Below are 22877 nucleotides of genomic sequence, written 5' to 3'. Positions count from 1 at the left end.
TAAATGACTTGCAATGAATCACCTGTCTGCATGCACTATGATGGAGGCAGCTTGTAATCTTACTTGGCAGAAATGGAACTCCAAAGGTGGGTTAATCACACTTAGAAATAAAATTGCAGCTCACACAAGCTAGCTAGGCAACAGTGAGCTGAGCTGCTGCTTTATGGTTTTTAGCAAGATGACATGTGAGAGCTGCCATGGACTGGTGATAGGCTATTGATTGGCTATCCAGATACTGCACACAGGACGTTGGACTTCAATCAGGCTGACATTTCAGAGAGCATGGAGGCCACAAATGACTCCTAATCATTAAAAGTCTCATTACACACAACATTAATCAGACAATCCTAACTGGTAAAGCACTTTAGGTAAACACTTTTTTCAGCTTGCTTGCAAAAAGGGAAAGTGCTAATCACTGATGCTCGATAGGGCTTTTCCACAAAAAGGGGACAAGCCTAATTGAAGGTTGACTCGGGTATGATTTAGTTGTGCATTATCCAGCTGCACCTGTGTATACTGCCACATACAAGCAATCTGGGACACACCTTAGAATATCCAGCATCAATAAGCTGAATGATAGTATAGTATAGTAGATTTTATTTGGACATGGACATGACAATGTCATTGGACGAACCAGATGCATTGTTTACAGTGTGTTAGCATAAATGCTAGTTTACAACACCTGTCCACAGGAGGCTTTATTTAAAAACAACAAAATAAACTAAACAAAACAGAAACAAGATCAAATACTGATAAAACAATGATAATTAAAAGATTAATGCAGTATACAATAGAGTACAGAGCAGCAATATAATGAGTCAAAAAAAAAAATATATATATATATATATATATAGGCTACGTAGAGTAAAACAAAGGCAGCATGATCAAACAATAAACCAGTTGTAAATTATTTGTGTGAGCACTGTTGATTTGATTTGAGCCGTTGTTTAAGTTCTCTGTTAAAAGTGTTGCTATTAGTCTCTAGTTTTAGACTAGTGGGCAAGATGTTGCACAGTTTTGCCCCCTTTGCAGAGAAAACAGACTGACCGAAAGATGTCTTGTGCATTGGAACAAGACAATCACCATTGATGGAGGCTCGTGTATTTGCCCGACGAGAGCTCTGACGTCTGATGGCCAATTCAGACAACAGTGGTGACACATGGTTATTTACACATTTGAAAAACAATTTAAGATTACTCAAATTAATAAAGGTGAGAAGGTTGTGTGTTTTTAGAATGCCACAGTGATGCCATCTCATGGGTTTCCGGTCCATGACTTTTATTGTCTGTTTGTATATTGAAAAGATAGGTTTTAATGTGGTAGAAGAAGTTTGTGACCATGATGTGATACAGTATGACAAATGAGAAAAAATCATAGCGTGCATAAATAATTTGGCGGTTTGACATGACAAGTCCCTTCTTATAAAACGAAAACAGTTTAGATTTAGTTTGACCTTCTTTGCAACATACTTAACCTGCGTACCACATTTTAAATTCTTATCCAGGATGGACCCCGGACAGCAGTTTGGTAGGTCATTGATATACATAGAAAACAACAGTGGACCAAGTACAGACCCTTGCAGTACTCCCATGCTGCTGGCACGCAGATGGGACCTGACCCCATTGACCCTGACACATTGCTCTTTCCCCTCCAGGTAAGATGTAAACCACTGCAGAGCTTCTGATGACATTTTGAACTGTTTTAACTTGTTCATTAGAGTACTGTGGTTTACCGTGTCAAAGGCCTTTTTTAGGTCTAGGAACACTGCCCCAACAACATTTCCTTTATCCATTGAAGCTTTTATGTTTTCAAGCAAATAACAATTAGCTGTTTCAATGTGTACAGGCCCCAAAAGCCTATTTTCCATCCAGCTTCTTTTTATGATGCAATCCAAAATGAACACTTTATTTTCTGCCAAAGGTAGAACAGTTCTCGATATTTCAGATTTGAGATCTAAATTTAATTATGTAATTTTTTTGTGCTCTTCTTACATAAATATTATCTTATTTATTTACTCTTAATTATCACATTTTAAACAACAGAGAAGTCACTGGTTTGAGAAGTGTTGTTGTGCTCCAATACATTTTTTTTTACAATATCGTAATTGTTACGCCACACAGTATAAGACTTAGACAATGTTAGAATCCTATTGGTTTATATATTGGATTATTTAAATTAAAACTTTTGAGAGAATTTTATTTGGTGGCATTGAAGGATCAAAACACTACAAACCAATGAGCTTTGACCACTGTTACTATATTGAAAAAGCCAGTCAGAGATGCGAAAGGTGTCGATTTATTTGTGAGTAGAACACAGCACTATGCTTATTCAACCAAAACTGACCCAAATTCCAAGAGGTAATTTATCCAATTAATTATTTCACTCAGTATTAGCTTCCAGCATCCTTTAAGAGAAGCTAAGTGATTGGATGTTTTTGATTAAATGCACTTTGGTAGTCTTAGTTAATGTCTCCCTTTATTTATTTATTTTAGATCCAGGCTTTTACTTTTGACTTTTGATATAAATATGAGACATGTTCTAACACGTTCACTTATCTTTTTTTACGGATGATTTCCAAAGGATTTACATGCCTATCCAATCTCTAAAAGAGCTCATGTTACACTTACTTAGGTTAAAAATGAATATACTTTTGGATCTAAGGCTGGCTGAAATTGCTCAAAATCTTTGTTCGAAAAGCAGAAAGAGCTTAGTTTTCTCAGGTTTGAATATGGATTAATTATATACATACATAAGAATTAAATTAAAATTGATGGTCAGAAAACATCACAGCTTTACAAAAGATTTTGATGAGATCCAGGAGGAGCGCAATACTGTTGGTAACTTAAGTCATTCATGTTGCCTCACTTTACCTCTGTTTGTGGCTGAGCTCCAGAATCCTCTGCACATCCTTCTTGGCCACTGAGTCATCATTTTTCAGCGACTAAAAGAGAACAGAGGGCAATGTTTTACCAGGGAAAACACAGTTTTGCATATTATATGACCCAGAGCCAGCAGGGGAAAGGAAATAGACTGCATACCACTTTCCTTGAACTGTTTGGTTAATGTTTCATAATCTACCCAGGTTTTTTTAAGGCCGCAAGTTCCTACAAGCAACAATCGAAAGCTTGTATGGGAGTCATGGGGAACGAAGAAGTAGAATACTGTAACAAAATGCCAAAAATAACAAGTATCATCATAAAATAATTAAGATGAATATTATAAATTAACCAGTTGTAAAATGTTGTTGATGCCCCCAAAAAATAATCTGATGATCTCACTTGATCTAACAAGTTTACAGACACACCGATGGGTTCTATTGCCGCCTAAGCCTGATAATAGATTAGTCAGGTCTCTGATTGCTGAAGAAGCTCTTCAAGATACTTATCTATTTGTTATGAGCTTTGCAGATATGTCAAAGAAAATGTTGATTCAAAGGGACAGATAGCTTCCCTTTTAAATTGTGCTTAAAGGTCACATCTGTGCTAATTAACACCACATTTTCACAAACCCTGTTTCCTCCCATCAAATATATGTTTATTTTCTTACCCAGATCCTTAATACACTCCATGTATATTTGTTAAAAAGCATGAATAGTGAAAGGAAACAAATAGAGTTCTTGACAAAAGGGAATGTATATTCTGTTCAAAATACGCAAATGCTTATTTGAAACAATCAAATAAATACAAGCCTAGAACCATTGAAAATCAGGTCATGCACTCTCTCAAGTTAAAATGTCTTCAATTTATTGATTTGTATCATTTTCATAGAGCCATGAGTCAAATGGCCACTTTTTTACTCCCCCCTGCATCACTTTACACTAAAAGGATGATACAATCTCAGGCCACACATTTTTACAAGCCTTGTTTTGTCATCTGAAAACAGGCTTACTGTTGCCACAAAGTTAGCAGTTTGGATGCAGCTCTAGTTCAAAGTAAAGATAGCAATTATTCATTAATTTCTCAAAGCAAACCATATTTATTGGTAGGTAAAGATGTGCAGGCAATAAGATGAAAGAGAAATGTAAAATGCATTCATGAATCTAAAAATGATATGTACTATGAGTAATTTGAGATTCTAGAGATGTTTGCCCAACTTCATTCTCTACTGTACCTCAATTTATTTGTATTATAAAGCAACCCATTTAATTTCACCCCAAACTTGGCTGAGTGTTAAAGATTGTTAAATGCAGTGCAGAGGTTTGCATAAAAGTGAATATGTTTATAACAAAATCGTCACTCTGGATCACATAAGTGACAGTCCTTGGTTCTACAATTATCATTATTTATAGGCACAAATCCCCACAGGTTATTTAATCATGACATTGAAATATAGAATGGAAATTAACCTAATGTATCATTTGCTATTGAATTAAAAGTAGCCATTTAGTTCAACGTACTATCAACATTGTTGCGGAAGCACAAAGTTTTGTGCAGGTCAAAAGAACTCTCATTTTTGAACGCGCTTCACAACATCTTTACCCAGAGCGAATGCCAAGAATAAATTCCCCATCACACAAAGCTTATTATAAGGGTTCTGACCTCCACCTGTGGGCAACTCATTAAAACTATAACATTAAATATTTCCAAAAATACCAAATGATTCTCTCTGTTGACCTGAATTGATTATTTTTATGTAGATGATGTGTTTTCCCTGCATAATACATTCCCTCCATAGCACATCATTCTAAATCTAACCCAACCTCTGGACCCGGGCCCAAGGCAAAAATAGATGCCAACCTAGCTAGCCTGGAGTGAATAGACATCAAAGCCTGCCCAGGGGATGATGATAGCCAGACTTCTTGAGCTTTTTCAGATACATGGAATGTCTCTCGCAAACACAAACACGCAGACAAAAACACCGTAAAATGTGCTCAACAATAGTTTGATTATTCATTTTTTGGCACTTCTGTATACCCACAGAGTTGCCTGAAGCCTTAAAACATCAACACCCTGCAAATAGGAAGCAATAACTCAGACCGCTGCTTTTGGAGCACTGTTCGGAAAGTGCAGGGCATCCAGCACCGAAGATCTAAATGTCCAAGCTTTGCAATATTTGTTGTTGCAATGCACACACAAATGTGACCAACAAATACAAAATGATTCAAATATCTGATGTGTAATTGGATTTCTGTTTATTTCTCTTCATTGCCAAAGGGCTGTAATGAAGTTGACCTAAAGTGACTGGTGGGAAGTGATGTGCAGTATCTGGTACTGAGATAATTGTGTTAAGTAAAATGCTCACTGAATTACAAAACGTCTAGTAGAATAAAGATATTACTTGAAAAAAAAGACAAGGACAGAAATAATGGTACCCTCAGACCTATGTTTGAGTAAAAATAATTAACAATGTTGAAAAATAAATTATATATCATATTTATTATATTTATAGTTGATTGATGCATGTATTATCAATAGATGAGTATAATTGGTTGGCATTGGCACAAAAGAAAAGTTGTCAACAACATCGACATAACTATTGTTGGTACCCTTTAAAAGTTGTAAGAAATACCTGTAACTGATTACATGTAGAAGTGATACTTTAAGCAGACTATTCTGTTCTAATTAGTATCAATGGTTTTTTCAATCTTTAATAACTCATGCAGCCAGCTTAAAACGAGAACAACACTCACTCTGCTGTTAAGTGCTGCTCTGTGCGTCACATTGAACATGAAAAACAGAAGGAAACGTAGAGCCTGGTCTGAAGAGATTGAAAAAACAGGTTGATGTTTGATGTTCCTGTGACTACTGCCAATATAATTAAGAATCTTAAGGCCCATGGGAGTGTAGCTATCTCTTGACATGGTCGCAAGAGGAAATTGGCCAGAGATGGAACAGAGGGATTGTTTGAATGGTTGAAAAAGGACAAGGAGAAGGAAAAGCTTACATCAAATTCAAGTTCAAGGTACAATAGCATTATCCCTCACTGGCTGAATGAAAAAGGTTTCTATGGTAGAAGACCCAAGAACACTCCACTCCTAAGAAGGAGATTAAAAAAAGGGAAAGTGGAGTTTTCCTCAATGCAAATGTCGGTAAACCACATTACTTCTAGGAGAGTGTGTTTAGGGCGGATTAAACAAAATTAAATCTTTTTGGTAAATCACACCAAGGTATGCTTATGGAAGAAAAAATTAAGCCTTCAAATAATAGAATACCATGTCAACTGTAAAACATAGGAGGTGGCTGAGTTATGCTTAGGGTTGCTTTGCTGCCTCGGGCACTGGGTGCCTTGAATCAAAATCAGAAGACTATCAAGACATATTGGAGAGACACATACAGCCCAGTTTGAAAGAAAGTCATGTCTTAGTCCCAGGTATTGGGTCTTCCAGCAGTATTACAAAACAAACATACCAAAAAGCAACACAGAATGGATTGGAAGAAAACGTGAACATTCTGAAGTGATCTGATGTGTACTGATTAAAATCCCTGTTAATCATTTTGCTTGTTTCAATTGCTTATTCAGCAGTTGCATTCCGAGTAACATACCACACACATGACGAAAGGTGGGCTAGCCCTATTGAAAAACATTTGGACGTTAATATTTAATAACAGGGAGTTGTTATACAGCAGATTGGTTGTCATGGGTCATGGGTTTCTCAGTCATTAAATGGCTCGAAATAGAGGCTGGTAAATTGTGTCCTACCCAAAGCGCAAGGCCAACTGAGCCTTCTAACATTGCTGTATCTTTCACCAAGTAACAGTAACATTTCTCACCTGAAGGTTGCCTTTTATACTGTCCAGCTCCTTTGATGTCTTGGAGAGCTGGTGCAGGATGCTGCTTCGTTCACTGAAGACTTCTTTTAGCTTCTGTTCCAGCCCATCGTAACTTTGTCTGTTGAGAGAATGAGATAGTGAGATTTTACTATTAAATGTCCACCACTGGCTGAGAGAATTCACTCTTTATTGGCGGCCTTTGGAGAAAGGGGTGTTTAAAACTGGATTAAAAGCACCACTGTTAAAGCTTAAGTGTAGAAAACTAATATCTACTCAGCACAGGCCTGGATGAATAAAAAAGAGAAAAAAACTTCTATTCATTTCAGTCATCCAATTAAGTGAAGGCTCATTTTACAGAGATATGTCTTCTGACCAGAGGTATGCCCTTGCATCTCTATTTAAATATTCATGCAGTCCGTCCAATTATTAAGGGAACAATTGTACAGGCCACATTTGTCAAATCCAGTTTTTCTCTTTGCCGAAGTGAACTCCCATGCATTGCAGAGGCATTTTTGGCATTTGCTATAAAAAGGCAAATTACTTCACAGTATGTTTGGCTAAAACCACTGTATAAATGTTTTATTGTGAATAAAATAATTGTAGCACAGAAACAGTTATTCTGGGAGGTGTTTATAATCAAGTATGTCTGAATGTGGTTTTCCTGCAAATACATTTCCCTTAAAGCCCATGAATTTGATTAGTGATGATGACCCAACCTTGAGTCTTCTTATTATAATTGTTTGTAATAGCACACAATGCCTCATCCACCCTTTAGCATATACCAAGGAGTGAGTAGTCACAAAGAAGAGATCCTGTAAATGTTTCACATACAATCTAAAGAACCAAAATAGAACAAACTTCTTTATGTCAAGAAATTGTGACTATTATTGAGTAAAATTGCACTACCTCACTGTGATCCACCCATTTTACTGACAAAATAAACACCCAAAGAATTGCACAAATAAAACAGGTTTAACTCTTCAATAGGCATCAGATTCAACTTTTTATATGAGCAGAAATATGCAAATGTTTTAATGAGGTTAATCCTCTATACATAAAGGAAGCAGGGTAAAACTTTAACAAGCTGTAGATTTAAAGTAAAAAAAAACTTAAGTAGTAGGGAGGTACAGTAAGACAGATGCATGCTTGCTTCGAGTCAATGTTGACTTTAAGCCATTTTTTGTATAGAGAATCATATACATTGCTGACTTCCTTATGCAATCAGACCATCCAAATGACAGCAAAAGCTTCAAGCAGAGAGCATTTACAATGTTGGAATAATGTCTCGCTTGCTCTCACTTGTGTCTCCTTTACATGATTGATATTTAAAGGAGATTGCTCTGACCATTCCTCACTTGCAACTGTAGGTCCCTGAAAACATTGACAACTGAAATGCTAATGGAGCCGAGTGCTGCCGCATATTTCTGAATCCATGGCTTCGTTTCAAACCGGGCCGTCTTCCAAGAACCCTGCACACCCCATGCCATAGATCCCAGCAACAGATCATCCACAATAACACATAAATCATGGATAGAAAAAGCAACACCTGGGAAATAAATAAATAACATGGCATACCGCATCCCACACATGGCTTGCCACCATATGGCATTGGCGGAAAATTTATTGCAGGTTCATGCAACGGGGGAAGATGGGGTGATTGACTCCTCCATGCCTGCCATATTATTCATTACCCCATGGAATAGGCACTTGGGGATTTGTAAAAATGAATAAGACCAACCATTAGAGGCCCTCTGACACAGAAACCATGTATATCATACGCTTCTTGGATAAAGACACAACTTTCTTCTCCCTAGCCCACTATAAAATTGCTCGTTACGACAAACAAATGGTATCAGCTGCATGATTGCACCATGACCCCCTAAGAATCCGGTGTTCTAGCAAGCCTCGTCCCAAACAAAGACCGCCCTTTCTCAAAGCAGAGAAGTGAGATAATGACGACCAGAATGCTTGAAATGGCACCACCAGGCACATGGCCATAAAGCAGTGGTGATGGGATAATGAAATCTTTCATTTCAGACATCTGCAGTTTGAGGTCAGTCCCTGGCTGTCTTGGCAAAACTCGTCAAACTCCAGAGACTGAGAGGGAGGCATCCTTTATTGGACCCGATTACTGAAGACAAATATTTCTTTACCCTTGGAAGTCACAGCAGGCCTCGGAGTTATATGAGGCTGACCCAGGAGTTGGCAATAGAACTGCTGAGGCTAAAGGAAACACCAGAAGCACAACAGTCAACATCCAAGCTATGGCTTAATAAAGGTAGCCAAGGCTGTTGCACCGGGCCTCACAGAGAGAGCTGCCGGAGCTCATGGTCCAGTGTTTACGAGGGGTTAGCCTGTAAATACTGTTATAGCATACATATAGTAAGACACAAGTGGAGCGTGTTCTGGGCAGCCTCCAGAGACGTTAACAGCTACAAATAATGTTTCTTGTATACTTTCTACTGAGGCATATGTCATATCACTGGTCATTTGATTTGCAAGTCTTTGGAGCCTCAGATGGGGTCTTTGATAGGGTAGCAATCTAAAATCGTAAGATTGAGTTTTATGACATAACCCATAACATAATCTAGGTTAGACCACGACAATATAGTTTTACAGGGATACATTACTAAAATCTTTTCAGTTCCTATCCTAATCCAATGTGATATAGTTTATCTGTGTGCCCACATATTTCTATAGCAGACAAAAAACACAATATATTTATAAAAAACACAACAAATAATATTTAATAAGGCAAAATATTTCAAATTAACCACCCGGGAGCTCACATTAGTGGTTTAAAGAGCACAGAGCAAACCATTATAAAATGTTTATGAAAATTTGAAAAGGGGTAGGCCTATGGTTATTTGTTAGGCTTACCCCAGTATCCACTAGATTTTCTTCTGATTCAAATTCCAATTCACTTATGCACAATTGTAATATCTCTCTGCATACATCTATCTCACCACTCAAAGACTGATTGTCGTATTGTACAGTGGCTGTGTTGCTACCTACTTTCTATTCTCATCTTAATTTATTATGCATTATTCAATCACTTTTGAGATTTGTTATACTTTAATTGCCGTTTTCGGAAGCTTATGGATCGGGATACAATTCCTTTGCTTGTGTTGTTTGTGCTGTTGATACTAAAAAGTAGAAACATTAAAAAGGTGAGTTTATAGCAATAACAAAAAGATGCCTCCAAATGTGTAACACCCATTACAGTTTATTACAAGGACATTTAGGATATCCTCCACCATCTTCTCCTTAGCAATTAGCTGCAGTAAAATAATAAGAGGAGCTCAGTGAGCGAGTTATCTGATTGTTCCCCCTCCCCAGCATTAACTCTCATTGCTATTTTTAGGACACAGTCATTGGTTCACACAAGTACAAAGTAAAGGATTCCTCTGGGCTCAGTGTCTTTGGAGGCCCTTCCACTAGCAGACCAGACATTGCAATACCTGCCCAGAGCTGACATCAGGGAGCTATCAATCATTAATTTCACTTGTCAACAATACAATACTGTATAATCCGATAACCATAATAAACGCCCTGCCAAGTTTCTGTCGTCTGACTGTGTATCGTCTCGGAAACAAGAGTTACTTTCCAACCGGATGCTGCCTCTCTTGCTTCTATGTCTTATTTTGCCATGTGATTTCAAGATACAGTATATTACTGAAACATTAATCAGCCATGAAAGAAAAATGTAATTGGCCATCTAGCAATATAGTACTTGTATGAACCAATTCCTGTTTGCATTAAATGTTCCTCTTTTTGAAACAACAACCTTATGGCACCCTGACTTTACACACATGTGGAAACCCATTAAATAACGTATCATGTAATAAATATGCACTTCTTGCCAGGGTCAATTCAGGGCAAGTGGGCATCTTAAGCAAACTATAATATATCTCCTTGAAGTTTACTTCTAAAGTTCCGCTGGGATGCCTTGTGGCCTGTTTCCATCCCTGGTTTTACCCCCCCCCCCCCCCCTCCCCCTCCATACTGGTTTGTCCATTTATGCATCACAGTAGCCAAACACAGCATACAGGCACAGACAACATTATCACACATCAGTAACTAAACCAATCTGAAAAACAAACTGTGCAATATTTGCTGTAATTTGTTTGTGGATGAATTGAGAATCGGTTTCAAAGTCGGGGAACACAAAACTGCATATAGGAACATTTGTAGGTGACAGCAACTTGTAGTCCCATCCTTCTGTTCATTCGTATTCGATATTAAGCTGAACCAGAAAGTTCTCCAAATGGAGGTTAAGGGGTTCAATTTCAACTATAACATATAATCACAGAAACAAAATTCACATACAATGAACATATGCACAAAATAAACATATGATGAAAGTCCATGTGAGGATTGTGTTGGTATTCATAAGAGGATCCAGTGGCCATTGCTTTCAAGTCTTGGACATGAACATTAAATCACATTCCAAACAGTGAGTGTAGTGCCAATGCTATGAATGCTGATACACTGTGTCCCTGATTGTAGGATCAAAGTTAAATATTCAATATTTTACAAAGCAACAGCCACAGAAACCAACAGCTACTGAGCATAAAAGGGCATTTACGTATTTGCCGTCATACAGATTATAAACAGACAGCGGTTTATTTGGTACTTCCAATTTCAGGCTGGATTAATTATGCCATAAGGAGGGGGCAAATAAATAGTTTTAGTAAGGGGGACTGCCTTAGGCCTGTCAGCGAATTAATATGTTCCTCTAGCAGAGCATGACCACCATCCAACATCTGCAACAAAAGTCATTCATGTTTACCAATTGTTGTATACACATCGGAGACAGCAGGGAATATTAATTGGGTGGATGTCAGGGGACGTCTGGCATTAAATCTTCTTTAATTGTTTAGTGGGACGATGTGATGAAACAATTGAGGGTTAGGAAGACAATTTCGCTTTGCCAAGAAAAGGTCAAAGTAATGCAAACAGTACAATTTTATATTAATTATGTTTCTTGGTTAATTAGATGTCACGTTTTTGTATTATCTTGTACTGTAGGTAAAATATCTCAGACTGTCTTTGTGTTTAGTTCAACTAATGCCTTTTTGTCTCAGTTGTGATTCCAATGTTGTCGTCAAATATTCAATGACTAACTCTTTTATCTTGTTATTTATAGTGCTGTAGTGTAGACTACATCAACAATGAAATGTATTTTCTTGTAGCACCCAAAGCTCCACTACTAAAATCTCTCTGCTTGCTGACAGTTTTTGTTGGGCACTACAACAAGGCTGTGTACTTGTAAGGAAAGGTATTAATTTTATTTCCATGTGTTACTGCCAGTGTTCTTTGCCATGAGTTTGAGTGATTGACAAGCATTATCACACAATGGGATATTCCCTCTTATGGGTAATATTGCACTGCTGTAGTAGCTGACTGTGTTTTCATGTCAATGCAATTGTTAAAGATTATATTCTCTTATCATCCCTATTTATGAAAGTAGCTATGACTAACATTTTAACATTTTAGTTAATTGAATTATTCTATGAAGTGTAAAGTGAATAGATAGTTAATAGGATAAATAATAGTAGCAGAGAAATTAAATATTCTGACTTAATTCAATTCAAATGTCAGTCTGATCGTATAGCTCAAAATATTGATTGGAAAATAAGTACCATCAAACAATAGAGAGCCTGGATACAATAATTATGTGAAAACTGATTTGCATTTAAGTACTTCGCTATTTATATAGATTAAGTTAAAGTAGTGTAAATTAATTTTACACATGAGTGACAATTGCATATAGTTTGCATCTCTCACTATTTTTTGAATAATGGGATTGGAATTGGTATAGAATTTTTTTTTGTCTACGTTAAGATCACAAGAGATAATTTGACATTACGTTCATCACAGGAACTGTCCAGGTGAATTATTTTTGTATATGGGTTTGAGACGATATTATACTGGCAGTAAATTGTGGTATGCAAATTTTACAAGATCCCTCCATTTTAACATTCCCGAAAATGAGTGGTTCAAATTTGTTCATCTCTTAAATTATGTAATTTTCCACCAAGTGAGGTTTATGGCATTGAAATAGAAATACTTAACATAATAGATGAATAATTCAATGATCACTTGCAGGCATTTTCATGCATAAGTAAATGCCAATTGCTTTCCCTCAACGTTTAACACTGTCATTCTCCATACATTCATGGAAACAATACTGTTTCTCTGCAGATTGGAAAATGGAAAAATAATTCCATCCTGTAAAATATAGGGTATAATGCTTGCATGATGCCTTTCCTTAATTGACAAAGCATATAATTTCAGATTGAAAATGAAATCTCTTGCCCAGTTTTACCTTCAGCCGTATGTAAAACAAAAAGTAAATCTTGCAGAGTATTTCAACATGTTCTGCTCATCAGACAATTACACTTGCTCCCTCCATTGTCATGTACAATCAAAATAATTTTCACAGTGACATGAAAGCATCGCAATCAAACTACTAACATGCCTGGAAAAGCTGTATTTCATTTGAAGTAAACCAGGTCAAAGCCAAACCCTTCTCTTTCTGGCTAATTATATGTTCACACTGTGCTTGTTTTCTATAGATTCCTCCTGTATTTTCCATGATACATTCTTTTGGCATCACAGAGATGCTGATGTTTATTTTCTACATCGTTCTTCAGCTTAATGCATGATGATAATGTAATTCATTATTTCTTCCTATTGCAGAATCTCCTATCTATAAACCTGTATCACACAAAGTACGTATTTTAAAGCATCCCAGGACATGTACATGGTTGCCAGCTTCAATTAAATCTAGGATTTAAGTCTGTACAATGCTATACTGCCAATCCTTGCTTTCAAAGCTGTATTACACTGTGTACACCAGCTTCCGTATTTGTTGTGCCACAGTGAAGCTGGATTGAGCTTGTACTTTTTTGTTTCCTCTGAAAGGCACACTCTGCCAGACATCAATGCTTAGTGCTCTTAGAACTTTAATGTGATCCTTTTTGTTTTGGGGAGCCTCACCTTTTCCCTTGAAAACATTTTATGACAACATCTACACCAGCTTTGACTCCACAAATGTCAGAGAGAATGCTACAATAAGTAAGTTGTTTCACACCAGAGGCAATGTCTTCAGGACATTAACACAACAACTTCAATACTAAATGTTTTCATTCCTTATTTGTTGGAGCAGCAATGCACTGACAAAAGTCTTATTGTATGTAAACTGTAAACATGATGCTATGTTTAACTCCTCAAAAGTAACATTTACTTGTTATTTGTGCAGTCACTCAATCATGAAGAGTGTGAGGTTAGGTATGATTTTAACATTGATAAAGATGTGGAGGCTTATATTGGAAGCAGTACATGAGGAACCTTGTGTTGTAGCACATACAATTGGGTGGCTTTTTGGTTGTATTCCTTATGACGAAAGTGTACATTTATAAAAGGAGAAAGGAATACAACAATTTCAAAATCCTGAAAAAAAGCATTCATCTACCGAGGAGCTGGTGGCCTTGTGTCTCGGTTCCCCTTATCTGACCAAATGCCTCAGAAGTTGGGAACTGGCAACAAGAAGGCAGATTCACATCAGGGGCAATCAGTGAAGCATCACCCGAACTTCCAATTGTCACTCAGGGAAAACACAAGAGGACAAGCTAAGCCAGGCAGAGGTGGAGGGAGGAGGGGGAAGTGTGAGGTGGAGAATTTGGAATTGGATGAGGGATGTGACTTGATTACTGGTTAACTACCCTGCTGGTGCACCACTCCGATTTGGATGAGAAAGCCACTGGCGGCTGGATTATCAATTTGGAGTTGGCAAGACTCTATTTGAATCTATTGTTTCATTCCAGGCAGACCCACAGTTACAGGGACCCTGTGTTTGACTGAGCTCAGCATTTGGCTTTCGGGCGCTTACTTGCCCCAGTGATTTGCTACCACGCCAGCCCTTTAATATAATATCCTATCAAGCCTTATATCAAATGCATTAGTTTTCTATTTGTATTAAAACACCTGCTCCTTTCGCAATATTAAAGTTCTCACATGAACCCAGTGGTCACGCTCAAGACTGACATGATGCAATGCAAAGTACAGTCAACCATGCAGAGAGAAGTAAATCCGCTCTTACCACACCTAACTGAAGAGGATATTTGAAAAGAATCAGATGACTGAGAAGAGGATATTTTGATCAACTTAAATTCACAAATTCAGAGAGGTGTGCATATTGGCTTTGGTATATTCTCTGGACCCAGACTGAATATGTCATGTTAAACGCAAAGAAAGGTCATAGAAAGTTATGCAAGATAGTCAAAACGTCATGTTAGAGAGAATACATTTCAAACAAAATATTTTTAATTTAATTCAAAATTGTATCAGAGGATAAACCCCTTGGGACGCAGCCTCTTTTTTTGAAAGGGGTTCTCAAAACATGGTTTGGTACAATCAGGACATCAACCATTTAAACAAAAAGTTTCACTGAATGTGAATTAGCCAGACAGTTTCATGTTGTTGATTATTTAAAACAAATGTTCAATGAGAGAATATCATGATTCTGATCATCACCCACAAGCATGATGCTGGATGACTAATTTCCGTACACACAAAAACTATACATTGTTTTTTTTTTGGGATTGTTAGCAAAAAGTAGCCTACCTGCAATTGAAACATATTTTTTTCATATTCTTTCAAAATGTATTAAGTGAGGTGAAGGGTCTGGATTTTTGGAAGATTAACCCATAATGTGGATGAAAAAATCATGGTATCTCAGCCTCTGTTACCTCAATATTGACCATACTGTTTGTAAATATGTCTCATGTGTCTCTCAATGATTGACTTTGTAGAGATATTTCATGGAAAGTGTATTAATGTGTATCTCCAGCTAACTATTAGAGAAAATAACTGGTTCTATATTACTGAGATGTTATTTTTTTAGACAGATCTTTCCCTTCCAGTTGGACCAACCTTTTGTTTTATTTAGCTGGGAATGAGCCATGGTCTTAAACACCCACATGCATTACCACATTGATGGGTTTTGTGCTTACTGAAAAACACTTATGTAGGAATAAGATGTTATAACCTAATGTCTTTCCCAAAAGCATACCTACAGTATAATCGCAATATGTGTATTTCCAGTCCTCCACTCCTACAAATCTTATTAAATGTGAGGGGTTTTAAGCTCAGGGAAGCAACTGTGTCTCTGGTGCATATTTGCTTGGGTATATTGTCTCTGATGTTACTGTTAGTTTTCCACAAATCATCCTCAGGCAAAAGAACCAACCTAGACGCCGGTTGAAGGAATTGGATTTTCTAGAGACTTACAAGCTGCAAGCAGCTTTTTTTCTCACCTCAAAATCAGATTTTACATTGCTTCAATTGGTAACTAAGTGTTGATAATTGAGTTTAAAGGGCATTTCACAAAGGACACTAATTGATGTTTTATAATTCATCTCATTTAAGGATTTATTCAAAATATATTACCATTGAAATGTATGTTTGAGATACTCATTAAAGAAGTATCACATTACACTACTTTAGTCAGTCTGGCACATATAAACAGCAAGTGAAATACTGGCAGTGTACAGGTAATGTATACATACAACCCAAATAAGCAGTATATGGCATTAAAATAGATTATGCTAGATTCGGGTTTTCACAGATACAACTTGTATTCTAATATGACCATTGTGTTACCAAAGCTTCAATATTCAGTATAGTGAATGAATGTGAGCGAAGTGAAAGGAAAGCAATCAAGCCAGGACAACTGTCGTAGAATCATGGCATTAAACATGGTACAAATAGGTAACATAGATTGGATTAATCAGATATTTGCGAGCTGGAAATAATACATTTCTCAATGGGACCACAAGTCAACGCAAAATAGTGTTTTCCTATTGATCAGAGTTACAATACTGAGATACAGGAACCTAATCTAACAAGTTTATTTTTTTCCGCCCAAGAAAGTCACGTCTTAGTTTATGTAATATATCACTAGCCTCAACCATCTCTGGCATATATACTTATGAAGCTATAAACCATATCACAGGATGAAGCACATTTTAGGAGATGGCACAGGGGGTGACAGGGTTTCTAAATATTTGAAGCATGTCTAAAATGCACAGCTGTGTGCTTGTGCCTTTACAGGGACTCACATGGAGGATTTACTATGATGCCAGCTGATACCACCAAAGAGTTGCATATTATTGTCAAATCATCATATATTCATAAAGAAAATGTTGTTTCATTACTCAGACAAGCTTAACCAGCAGGGCACTCATGTATTCAATCCCAATGGTGATGGGAGTTCAGTGTAATTCTGACTTGATGGGCAATAATAAAACAATACAGACCAGGTTGTAAACTAATATATTTATTGTTCACTATTACAAATCATGTTAATTTAAAAATAGAAGTTTGTCCTATTTGTGTGACCTTCATAATCTATTTTGTACTGAAGGAACACAATCTGTGGATGCAAGGTGCAAAGAGTCTTATTAAAGTGCTGACCGGGTCGAGTTTTGTCTGATGAGTTAAATCACAGAGGGACGACCTTGATTTGAGCATGTAAAAAACCGCCACAGATCATTTACACCTTGAACAAAGCAATGTTATAGGGAACATACCCATCAGTCATAATGGTGAAAAACTGGATATTGTAATAGTAAAATACATAGATGACCAAATCCTTCTTCTAATCAAAGCCACATTCGCAAAATTCCATAAAAAGTGACAAACTGCCACCAGAATGACACATTAATTCTGTTGATATGTTACATGTCAAAGGCAACCGTTCTTCACTTAAGCTGCATGGATTTCATATTACATTTATAATTACACTTATTAGCATATTGAGTACAAAATTCACCTTTAATCTGCAGGTCGTTTACTGTGCTTTTCATGAACTGTGTCACATTAAACTGAATTGAAACCGAAATTATCTATCATGCCTAAAAATACCACCGATCTCAAGAAAGGCTGAAGGTTAATAGAGGTCTTCATCCTCAGCTGATAAGAAAAGAACGTGGGCATATGTGGCCTTGCTCAAGAGCAACAGGAAAACCATTTAAAATATGATTTCATTCAAGCCCTATTTAGATAGTTCTCCTGTTACAATACTTAATAGGCCTCTTCATAAGACAGTGCAGTCATTGTTTTGTTTAATAGCCACTAGTAGGGAGAGCTGGAAACGTATTGCTGAATACTGGAAAAGGCTATTTACAAAAGCATGAGCACATGAGAATATTAAGCTTTTTAAAATCCATTATTCTATGAGCAGATGGAGCAGGAATTCAAAGAACACACCACCACATGGCTGATCATCCTTCAACAGTCTGGTTCAGAATAAAATCATTTGAGGACAAGCTTCAAATCATTGAGCTACTTGTTATTCATTTTTATATGACATTCAGATTATTCTCACTAAACAGCTTATTTGAGTCGTATACAATTTTTTCAGAAAGTAAATAAAAAAATCCAGTATCAAGGTTTTGTGAATTTTGATGTTCTCCCCTTCATTCTCTAGCCTTTGAATTTCTTGTGTCTTTCTCGAGCAGACTTCCAAACATATGAACACATGAAAGAGCACTGAGAGACACCTGTGTGTGTGGAGCCCCTTTTTTCAGTCAGAAACAGTAATGATGTATTCTTTGAAATACAAATTCAATAGTTGCTTTCAGGCAGACATTTGCAGGTTGTTTCTTCAGCTCAAGGCACATTTATTTCCGGCCTATGTATTGGCATAACTCAGCTCCTATATTTATTGTACCATTTCAGTGAAACCGTCGATCAAATTGTAGCGGTGCTCGCTGGTACCTGGCCTCTCAAGATTTGCCATCTGTTTACATGCTTAGTGTGCTGAATTCTCTTTCAGCTTGACCCTGTCTCGAAACCCTTTTCTTCATTTAAAAAGCATTCATCACTTTGTGTTGTATTCCGCTGTTTCAGTATCTTTTTCACTTGAGTAAAGCTGCAATTTAATTTATTTTATATATATATATACTGTATATTGGGTTTTCTGAAGAATAAACTACCACTTGATTATTTTTGTTGTGGAAAGCCACTTTACCCTTAGGCAGGGGGCAGTTTGAAATGGGCTCATCACTCACTTTTTAAATCTCTTGCAATAGCCAGACTAGGCCATGAATATTTAAATCATAAAAATAGTAATATCTTGCAGCTAAACGCTAATGGAATGACATTTTGATGTCAATTTGCATAACAGTAAGGTGCATATATATATATATATATATATATACACTCAACACAAATATAAACACAACACTTTTGTTTTTGCTCCCATTTTTCATGAGATGGACTTAAAGATCTAAAATTAATTCCAGATACACAATTGTACCATTTCTCTCAAACATTGTTCACAAATCTGTCTAAATGTGTGCTAGTGAGCACTTCTGCTTTGCTGAGATAATCCATCCCACCTCACAGGTGTGCCACATCAAGATGCTGATCTGACATCATGATTAGTGCACAGGTGTGCCTTAGACTGTCCACAATAAAAGGCCACTCTGAAATGTGCATTTTTTTTGCTTTATTGGGGGTCTGGGGACTCAGAACCAGTCTGGTGTGACCACCATTTGCCTCATGCAGTGCAACACATCTTCTTCGCATAGAGTTTATCAGATTGTCAATTGTGGCCTGTGGAATGTTGGTCCACTCCTCTTCAATGGCTGTGCGAAGTTGCTGGAGACGGCTTATGGTGGAGAAATGAACATTCAATGCACGAGCAACAGATCTGGTTGACATTCCTGCTGTCAGCATGCCAATTGCACGCTCCCTCAATGCTTGTGGCATCTGTGGCATTTTGCTGTGAGACAAAACTGCACATTTCAGGGTGGCCTTTTATTGTGGACAGTCTAAGGCACACCTGTGCACTAATCATGATGTCAGATCAGCAGTGTTTCCCCCAGGAAATGTCTTAGTCAGGGTGGTCACTGTCTAGCCGTACAGGAGGCGCGGCGCAAAGCGCCGCGGCGAAAATTTTGGGGGTATTTTGCTCAAAGATGCCAATGCGCACTAAAGAAATAGTTCTGTTTATTTGAATGACACTGACCTTACAGTTGTGCAATTTTGTTTGCTATGTGCACATTTTGTGCAAACATGCAGATGGTACAAAATACAATTAAAGAAAAGTTCTACTGTTTTGGTGCAATACCATGCAGACACACTAAATAAAAATAATGGACCATACACTTAACATGTGTATCAAAGTGCTTTTTAAAGTTCCTTTTTGGATGGGGGGCTGTTGTGAGATTATTGTGGACAATAGGCATACTGTGATGCGATTAATTCATATATGGTTATTATTAGCCTACTTGCTTGATTTCTTTTTAAATACAGAGGTTATTGGTTGTTTTGGAACATGTATTTCCAAATTTAAAACATAAAAATAAAGCAGCATTTAAAATTCAGAAAAATAAATCTTGTATGGCTACACTAGCATGCTGTTCTAAAAATAATTCAATAATTGAAATAATACAATGTGTTTTCCCCTTAAAATTACTAAATGCATTTCAAAGACAGTTACAGTGTGCACTTCTGTAAACTTACTGAAAGGTGCCATCACTCTCATGCATGTATCAGACTTTTCTCTGCGCTGTATGAGCCGATAAGTTGTGTTGCCACGGTGATGTGGAGTCTTAAACTAGTCTAGCTTTGCAGAGCACTTCTTTCTGTTCAGCTAAATATCCCCATAGAACCGCACTGCGTTTATTATCGCCACAGGTTAAATGTCGGTTTGCTGCTGCTCGTTTCCCGCGTACATGCCGTAGTCGCGCGCAGCGCGGGACGGTCGCGCGCGCAGAGCCCCCGACACAGAGCAGCTGATAGTCTGAGCAGAGAGAAACGCTTGGAGACATATATATGTGCACATTTATTTACCGCAAATCACGGCCTTTCGCGCATTTCTGACCATGAAAAATCACACATCGCGCTTGCTAGTACATTAATTGTGCAGCACTAAAAATAAAAAAAATAAAGATTTAATTTTTTTTTTTTTTTGGTCGGTCAGTAGTCAAGGCGGGGGGCTGGTTTTGCTAAGGCGGCCGCCTTAACTATAAAGCGCTGGGGGAAACACTGGATCAGCATCTTGATGTGGCACACCTGTGAGGTGGGATGGATTATCTCAGCAAAGCAGAAGTGGTCACTATCACACATTTAGACAGATTTGTGAACAATGTTTGAGAGAAATGGTACAATTGTGTATCTGGAATGAATTTTAGATCTTTAAGTCCATCTCATGAAAAATGGGAGCAAAAACAAAAGTGTTGCGTTTATATTTTTGTTGAGTGTGTATATATATATGTCTGCTGTCTTAAACTAGGCATGAAACCGGCTTATACATACTCATTTTTAAATGGAAAGATTATGGTCACACATATTTGCTGGATAAGATTTAATGGTATAAATCCACACATTGTATTACTTGAGGTGTTTAAATACTCCTTTCCTGACAGCTACTTCCCAGCTAACTTACTGCTTTCAGAATCTTACTTCGATAAACCATGGAAGTCTTAGCTGTAGTATTATATATTATATTTAAAACACAAACAAAAAAAACAAAGTTAAAAGCATTGTTGGAAACATGGCCCCTACACACATTTTCACCAGCTGTCAGTTGTTGTCTGTCTTTCCTGCCTTTCCTCTTCCAACTGTCAATCAGAGGAATAGCATTGATGTTTAAATTGCATTGACTGCAGTGTGGATGGCATACAGACAAAATGTTGCCCCATTCATAAATAAAATATTTCCTAGTGATAGTTTACCTTTTTAAGGTAATATGACAAATTATTATGTAAACAAGGTTGATTTTGATTGTCTTGCATCGAATTATCGCCTACATCTGACATAGCTTTGCAGTGAGTTTAAGCACTTTGTTGAGCTGTCGGTCACATATCTATGCCTGTTTTGGTTCACTCTCACCGCTGTTACAGTGTCATTTTTAGGTGCACATGGCAGCTGTCTTCAGCAAAAAAGCTCTAAAAACAGTCTGTCTGAAAACAGTACACTACCTGCTTAGTATCAAACGACAGACATACACAGTTATAGTCCAGCTGGTGAATGTAGTGGTGCACTGAAGAGTCAAATATTGGAATACTTCCCACAGGAGTCAGTAGAGATAAAAAATAAAGCTAAAAGAGTAAAATAGACTTTTACCAGATGTCCAAAACACTTCAAATCCATTCTACTGCTGATTATAACAGAATAATACCCCTCTAAGAGGTTTTTGCTCTACCAACTTAACCCATTGATGACTATGGCAATCTAGGATGCATGTCCTTAATGCCTGAGGGTTTTCTGAAAAAATAGTACGAATTGTCAAGTCTACCAAAACCTTAATATCTAAGCCTGTGTAGCACATAGAAACATGAAATAAAATACATTTAAAAGTTAAGGTTCACAGGTTTCATTTAAACATGCTCCCTTAGCGCTTACAAACCAACAAATATTTAAAAAAATCGTCAAAATTAGATGAATTAGAAAATTATTAAATATTGTTAATAAATAGATGCAATGTGTTGTGTGATTTTCGTCAGTAGTCTATAGTAGACCTTGATTCTGCGCACCAAACGCCACTAACTGTTCTGTCGCCGACATAGCTGGCGTATTTTTTTTATTATTTTGTTTTATTTTTTTATTTTTATTTTTTTTGATTGACATGATTTGCGGCAAACCACACAACTTTTGGGTGGTCACGTGGTCTTAAAAAAATCAACAAAACCCACCTCATGTGTATTTGAACCAATGACAGTGCATTCTATGCTGGGAATGCCATGACAATTAGATAAAGTAATAATGCTGCGCGACGCAGCATCAGGCAGGAGAGCCAATGTGGCATCGCGCAGCAGCCGTCATCAATGGGTTAAAGTTAGAGTTGATAATTTTTTCACTGTAATATTTGGCAAAACTGTCATTCAGCTATATGTAGGTGAAGTGGTCTGAAAATATATTTTCATCACTTTGCTCCCCCCTGCCTCTGTGTGCTGCTCCCAAAAATTGCCACCGCTCATGTTAATTTTGACCAATCAGAGTGAGGCTCAGATTCTCTGTTCTTATTGGCTGTGGGACTGTCCGTTCACTTGGCAACGACGTTGATGCGTCAGTTGCGTGAGCGTTCACATAGCAGTCTGACACTACTGTTTGGCCCTACACGGCGGACAGCGAATAGTAATGTCTTCA

General features: G+C 37.3%; 1 protein-coding gene across 1 annotated transcript in view; it reads right to left on the bottom strand.

Moving 5' to 3' along the window:
* The window catches only part of luzp2 (leucine zipper protein 2), a 151296-nt gene that overhangs the window by 57387 nt on the left and 71032 nt on the right, over positions 1-22877 (bottom strand). The window contains exons 2-3 of the mRNA XM_080042739.1: positions 6711-6828; positions 2871-2941 (exon numbers count right to left, since the gene is read on the bottom strand). Coding sequence (XP_079898865.1) covers positions 2871-2941; positions 6711-6828 — 189 coding nt within the window. The remainder of the gene's footprint in view (positions 1-2870; positions 2942-6710; positions 6829-22877) is intronic.

This window comes from Ammodytes marinus, assembly GCF_949987685.1.
Source record: "Ammodytes marinus genome assembly, chromosome: 1".
Lineage (NCBI taxonomy): Eukaryota > Metazoa > Chordata > Actinopteri > Uranoscopiformes > Ammodytidae > Ammodytes > Ammodytes marinus.
Note: the sequence above shows the minus strand (reverse complement) of the source record. Positions and strands in the feature narration are given on the sequence as shown.